We start from the raw sequence: 7,471 nt of genomic DNA, 5'->3' as shown, positions 1-7,471 counted from the left end.
GGGTACCACCGCTGATCGCCCTCGGCCAGGTCGACCACGTGTGACGTTACAAGCAGAAAATCGTCAGATTGTCTTACGTCACCTCCGTAACCGATTTTTGACGGCTACATCAACCAGAAATGAACTGTTTAGGGGTAGACTGAGTGCGCAACCTGTTCGAAACCGTCTGAGAACTGCTCACCTTCAAGCAGGACGGCCATACTGCGGGCCGATTCTGACTCAATAACACAGACGTCAACGTCAATTGTGGGCACAGAGACACTTACGATGGACTCAGAGGAATTGGAATCAAGTCGTCCTCAGTGATGAATCCCGACTGAATCTTCGATTTGCTGATGGTAGGGCGAGGGTGTGGAGGCGCCGTCATGAACGTTACGCCCAGTGTTGTGTACAGGAAGTTGACAGATTTCGAGGTGTCATGGTGTCAAGTGTCATGGTGTGGGTCGCTTTCTGTGGCAATGCACGTTCCAGGCTTCTTGTCATCCGTGGCAACCTCAACGCTGCTGCTTACCACGACCAGGTACTGGCACCAGAACTTCTGCCTTTTATGGCAGCACATGGACCCGGTTTGATCTTCCAACACGACAATGCCAGACACCACACAGCAATTTTGACAAGGAATTTCCTTCAGAATGATGGAGTCAACGTCATGGCCTGGCCGTCAAGGTCTCCCGACCTCAATCCCATCGAACACGTCTGGGATGCTCTTGGCATCTCTCCAGAACCAACCACAGAATTTGCAAGATCTTGGCACCATTTTGCAGCAACAATGGCGTCGTCTTCCCAATTATGTGTTCACAAGCATCACAAGGTCCATGCGGAGGCGTTGTGTGGCATTTGTCAACGCACATGGTGGCAATACACGCTACTAAACTTGTGTGCCGTGAGATTCTCGTGCTTGGGACTTATGATTTAAACTGTTGATTACCGAATACCGTAGGTGCTTGGAACAAATTATGGTTACCACCGTTAATTAAAATCCTACTTTGGACATAAATGATTAAAAATTACCTTCTCTGACACATTTGTCCGTTGTACATTATATGTGGGATTATTTTTTTAAATGTGAAGTTTTTAATTTTGCTCAGTATATACATCTTCCCGAGGCAAGGGCTGGAATTCCTGGGCTCGACCGTAGGGCCACCAGTGGTTATTACGAGTTATGTTCCTTCTAAGGCTCTCCTATGGACCAATCAGATTCCACCTCTCGTATCACTTGCATTTGTTTCAAACAAAATGGTGGCGCCCAGTCAAAACGATCTAATTAATAATCAAGATCTATATTGTGATAAAACGGGTCTAACATAGCGAAATGCATCAAATCACGTGAGCACCTTCATTAAAAACATGAAAAGACTTGGAAAATATCTGTTGACAACGAGTTGGCGGTGCACATGCTTTGCAAATCCTACAATCGACAGAAATCTGCACGACATTTTACAAACCGGATTTCGATTTCGGTGCGCGATTTTGATGCATAGACTCGTTAGCCCAGCCAAAATGTATCTCCATAATACCAGTTCGGCAAGGGTGGAAACTGGACTTTTATTGTCAGTTAATTCACTTGCCTCGGGTAGATGCAGTATATATTATGTAACAATGAATGCTAAATTGATCATAGACAGATGCCTCAAACTTCAAGAATCACAAAAAGGCATGTCCAGTCGGTTTTCATTTTCCTTCTTGCTGACGTCGCTTTATCCAAACTTTCCTCCTCGCTTAATCGTCCTTTTGGTTTGGAAATGTCAAGAAAAGACACTCGTACTTTTGTTTGATGAACCAGTACATCCCATGCCCACACAATACCCAATTGTGCGTCTTCAATACGCCGAGAATAACGGAAAATCACTTCATCGCCATGGAGATTAATGCACTGTAAACGAAACAAAATGGCGGATGTCTCTGCACTATGACGTCACAGCTACGATTTCAATATGCACTCGCTCTTGTAGTGAGATCAGGGCAGTTGTTCGTTGCTTTTTAAATAACTATAAAATCACATATGTTTTTTGGTGTAAATATGGACTTTGTAAGACTCTTTAACATGTTATTAAAAGTGTGTTTTTTTCCAATAGATTTGCTTGATGCATATCACCGTATACCAATTGCGTAGATCGATCTCATGATGTCAATCACTGGATTATCTGGTGCAGATTCGATTATGTACAGACCGTCGTCATATTATTCAAATTCACAAAGGATGACGTGAGAAAGGGGCTTAACACATTGTATGTATTCATGTAGGATAATCGAACCTTGGTCTTCGTGACGAGCGAACATTTTAACCAACTTGAAACTTACAGTGGAACAATGCTGCTTGGTAGGTTCAGTACTTACTCATCTGCAGGTGAAGTTGATAAGTACTTACTCATCTGCAGGTGAAGTTGATTAGTACTTACTCATCTTCAGGTGAAGTTGATAAGTACTTACTCATCTTCAGGTGAAGTTGATTAGTACTTACTCATCTTCAGGTGAAGTTGATTAGTACTTACTCATCTGTAGGTGAAGTTTATTAGTACTTACTCATCTTCAGGTGAAGTTGATATGTACTTACTCATCTTCAGGTGAAGTTGATTAGTACTTACTCATCTTCAGGTGAAGTTGATTAGTACTTACTCATCTTCAGGTGAAGTTGATTAGTGCTTACTCATCTTCAGGTGAAGTTGATTAGTACTTATTTATCTTCAGGTGAAGTTGATTAGTACTTACTCATCTTCAGGTGAAGTTGATTAGTACTTACTCATCTTCAGGTGAAGTTGATTAGTACTTACTCATCTTCAGGTGAAGATGATTAGTACTTATTCATCTTCAGGTGAAGTTGATTAGTACTTATTCATCTTCAGGTGAAGTTGATTAGTACTTACTCATCTGCAGGTGAAGTTGATAAGTACTTATTTATCTTCAGGTGAAGTTGATTAGTACTTACTCATCTTCAGGTGAAGTTGATTAGTACTTACTCATCTTAAGGTGAACCGTGTACTTGCTCATTTTCAGGTCATCTTAGTACTGAATTCATCTTCAGGTGAACTTAGAACTGGCTTCATTTTCAGATGAACTTAGAACTGGCTTCATTTTCAAATGAACTTTGTACTTGCTCATCATCAGGTGAACTTTGTACTTGCTCATCTTCAGGTGAACAAGGTACTTGCTCATCTTCGGGTGAACAAGGTACTTGCTCATCTTACGGTGAACTTTGTACTTGCTCATCATCAGGTGAACAAGGTACTTGCTCATCTTCAGTGGGTGTTTGTCAAAATATTTAAGATGCATTTCAGAAGCTACAGTAACAATAAAGACGGATTTGAACCCTTTTTTATTTCAATGCGACGATTCGGTTACCTTTATGAAGCAAGTGATAAACACCTGAGTAAAACATGGTTGTATAGCTAAAAATTACACATACAGAGATTAACAAAAACAGCAACTAGACAAGGGTGACAACAAAGTGATGACAGAGATGGAGTTTAGAGATGAGGCATGCAACATTGATGTGGATGCGTGTTTGTCATTGAGGTCAACAGTTATGCTCGAGCAGCATGTATAAGGACGCTTGTCTCGTGGTTTGACTTCGAATGTCAATCACAAGTGTTGTCTGCTTGATTTTTTGTTTTTTCTATTCGTGGAGCTCGAGTATTTGGTTTTGTGTCTAGATAAATAGAGAACTCGTAACAGTCGTTACCTGAATAAAAAGGTGTAGCTTCGAGAACAATTCGGTTCGACTCAGCCACGTCCTTTGTTCTCAACAGCTGTACCACATACCTATGACATAGTGATACCTGTCCAATCTGTGACAGATTGAGAGGGATTTGAAGAAGAAAAGTATCCTATTAATGTGTTGCACTTACAATGTATAAACGATAATTGGTGAATCAAGCAAAGTCCAGCCTCGTGAGGCTTACGAGACTCAAATGTACATAAACAGTATTACTATTAATGTAATGTATATACTTGTGTAGAATATTACACACAAAATGATTGAACTAGAGCATGAGTAATAATTGAGATACACGAAGGAATATATTATATAGTAATAGAAGGGACAGTAGCACTTTGGAAGAATGACTTCTGCGTTTGTACAGAGTTGCGGCAGAGATTGTCATTTACCATTACATAACATAATTTATCAATAGTTCCATTGATAGAAACAGTGTCTCGAAGAGAATTTTTACAGAAGAGATTTTAAATGACATTCGTCTTTAACAATGTTTAAATTGCAGTGTTTACATATGCAGTTCTGTAACGGGGTAACAGGGAGGGTAAATTTCAATTTGCATATAAAGCCATACAACTCTACATTGCAAAAGCACATCGATGTTAGTCTTTGATCCACAACGTCATTCCACATATACATCGTCACCATTCTATACTTGACATCCTTCCACGAGCCTGGACTCACATCCTTCCACGAGCTCCTGGACTCACATCCTCCCACAAGCCTGGACTCATACCCTTCCACGAGCCTGGCCTCACACCCTTCCACAAGTCTGGACTCACATCCTTCCAAGAGCCTGGAGTCACATCCTTCCACAAGCTCCTGGACTCACATCCTTTCAGAAGCCTGGACTCACATCCTTCCACGAGCCTGGACTCACACCCTTCCACAAGTCTGGACTCATGTCCTTCCACGAGCCTGGACTCACATCCTCCCACAAGCCTGGACTCACATCCTTCCACGAGCCCTGACTCACATCCTTCCACAAGCCTGGACTCACATCCTTCCACGAGCCTGGACTCACATCCTTCCACAAGTCTGGACTCACATCCTTCCACGAGCCTTGACTCACATCCTTCCACGAGTCTGGACTCACATCCTTCCACGAGCCTGGACTCACATCCTTCCACAAGCCTGGACTCACATCCTTCCACGAGCCTGGACTCACATCCTTCCACGAGTCTGGACTCACATCCTTCCACGAGCCTGGACTCACATCCTTCCACGAGCCTTGACTCACATTCTTCCACAAGCCTGGACTCACATCCTTCCACAAGCCTGGACTTCTGGACATCACATTTTGTCCGGTTTGCATTTCAGTTGTTAATCTGTCGTCAAATCTATATCGTCTCTGGGTTGAGATCCTGGCATATATTTGCACAACATCCACAAGTAATTTTCTGTAATTCACTGCACACACATCACGTAATTATGTGGTTATGGGTTGGCTAAGGGGGGATAATCCAGATGAGTTGTGCTACAAATTGTTCACTTCTCTTAAAGGTTGCGGTTGTCCGAATATTGTGGAAAGAGTACTGTTTAAGCGAAAGCCCAAGCTGGTTTAAGAAAAGGTTTCTGTGCTGCAAAAATATGTTATATGAATGACAAAGCGGTTTTGTAAATTTATAGATTTTAAGAAAGAATTTGATGATATATATAGATTCGAGAGTGAGTATGGTTTTACGCCGCTTTTAGCAATATTCCAGCAAAATCACGGCGGGGGGACACCCTAAATGGGCTTCACACATTCTACCCATGTCGGGATTCGAACCAGGGTCTTTTATGCGACGAGCGAACGCTTTAACCACTAGGCTACCCGACCGCCCCATATGTAGATTAGTGAGTGAGTGAGTGAGTATGGTTTTACGCCGCTTTTAGCACTATTTCAGCAATATCACGGCGGGGGACACCAGAAATGGGCTTCACACATTGTACCCATGTCGGGAATCGAACCCGGGTCTTCGGCGTGACGAGCAAACACTTTAACCACTAGGCTACCCGACCGCCCCCATATGTAGATTAGGATTGTGTAGTAAATTATTAAAGTTTGGGGTAAATAGAAATTTCTTTCCCTTCATGTATAATATGTTTCAAGGTATAAAATCGTTTGTTAAGAGCGCAAATATGTACTCAGATGTTTTCCTTTGTAATACAGAACTAAGACAAGGGGAATAAACCTTTTTCCTATTTTTGAATGATATGGAACTATTTTCATTTCCACATTGTAAAGGAACAGAATTAAGTGCAAAATCAATGAATATTTTAACAGATGTATATAGTGTACTAATATTGTTACTCTACGCAGACGACACCATATCACTCGCAAAGACATATCAGGTTGGGTGTAAAGGCGTCTAATGCGAAATTAATTATATTTGGTGGTATTCTTAGCACCAAATATCATTCATTTTGTTTTATGACAGAGAAGAATCTTTGCAAGTAGATTGTGAAACAGTTGATAAATATAAGTATCTTGGTATCTTTTTTCATAGATTAAATAAATTCAACATAGCAAGTAGACCAGGCAACAGGGGCCAATTGTTTTAGAAAAACGTGTCAATGGTTGTGCCGATTTTACTGGATGATGTGAAATATGGGGATTTGCAAAGTTTGAAAATGTATTGAGAAGGTTCATTTGGATTTTTACGCAAACCCCTTCCTTTGCAAAACAGCACTCAATCATATATGAAAAACGGTGAACTTGGCAGACAGCCACTATATATCCAAACATATGCACGGATGGTGTCATTTGAAGAAATGTGTGTGTGTGTGTGTGTGTGTGTGTGTGTGTGTGTGTGTGTGTGTGTGTGTGTGTGTGTGTGTGTGTGTGTGTGTGTGTGTGTGTGTGGATGGATGTGTGTGTGTGTGTGTGTGTGTGTGGATGTGTGGATGTGTGGATGTGCGTGTGTGCGTGTGTCTGTGTCTGTGCATGTACTCAGATTATCTCAATCTCAGTGTTCTACTCCAAATGCCCATGTTTTCATGTCTTGTGATATTTGTAAATGTCTCATTTTTTGGGTCGTTCCTATACTGCCACATGTGCTATTAAAATAGCATTACAACCACCTTAGTTCTCTACTGACACAAAGGCACATTAACTGTGCATTGTGTGCAATTATGCAAATTTCAACAATATCATCTTGTCTTTTTGATGCAATATCATAATCGCTAAAACGGTACATGGCGTCTTAAAACAAGTAGTGTGATTAACATGTAATGAATAAAATTTAGCACCATCATAAAGTTGTAGTGAAACGATCCTCGCTTCTCTACATCTTCGAGGGGATAGCAGCATTCTTTTAGACTGGCTTGTCTAGAGTGTTGTTGTTAGCTTAGTGTGGCATATATCTGAGGTCACATCTTATGCCCTTGGACTTGAGACAGGTGGTGCGACCTGAATCCACACTACGAGAGTGTAGCCTTCACTACAATAGGGTAGCCTTGTGGTTAGAGCATAAGCCGTGATATTGCTGGAATATTGCTGAAAGCGGCGTAAAACCATGCTTGCTCACTCACTCACTCACTCACTCACCCACCCACGCAGCCACCCACTCACTCACTCACTCACTCACTCACTACAATCCCGAGAGCAAACCAAATTCCATGAACCGGGTCTCCCAAAGCCAAGAAGGTAAGAGCAACCAGATCAACCAAGAAAGTTATGACCGCCTTCACATGGGAGAGCAAAGGCATCAGGCACATCGATTATCTATCACGACTATGAATGGCGAATAGTATGCCAACTTGAAGAAGAGATGG

General features: G+C 41.7%; 1 protein-coding gene across 1 annotated transcript; it reads right to left on the bottom strand.

Moving 5' to 3' along the window:
* Positions 1–4,550: 4,550 nt before the first annotated feature.
* Positions 4,551–5,027, bottom strand: LOC139458516 (chromosome alignment-maintaining phosphoprotein 1-like). Its single transcript, XM_071239952.1, has one exon. The coding sequence runs from the start codon at positions 5,025–5,027 to the stop codon at positions 4,551–4,553; it is 477 nt and encodes a 158-aa protein (XP_071096053.1).
* Positions 5,028–7,471: the final 2,444 nt, after the last annotated feature.

The sequence above is a fragment of the Haliotis cracherodii genome, unplaced genomic scaffold (genome assembly GCF_022045235.1).
Source record: "Haliotis cracherodii isolate W230 unplaced genomic scaffold, xgHalCrac1.p SCAF_13, whole genome shotgun sequence".
In the NCBI taxonomy this organism is placed as follows: Eukaryota; Metazoa; Mollusca; class Gastropoda; order Lepetellida; family Haliotidae; genus Haliotis; species Haliotis cracherodii.
This window is presented reverse-complemented; position numbering and strand designations above follow the sequence as displayed.

Bases quoted from the DNA above. Each gene is read 5' to 3' on its own strand.
- LOC139458516 (XM_071239952.1), bottom strand. From the start codon at position 5,027: ATGCAAACCGGACAAAATGTGATGTCCAGAAGTCCAGGCTTGTGGAAG.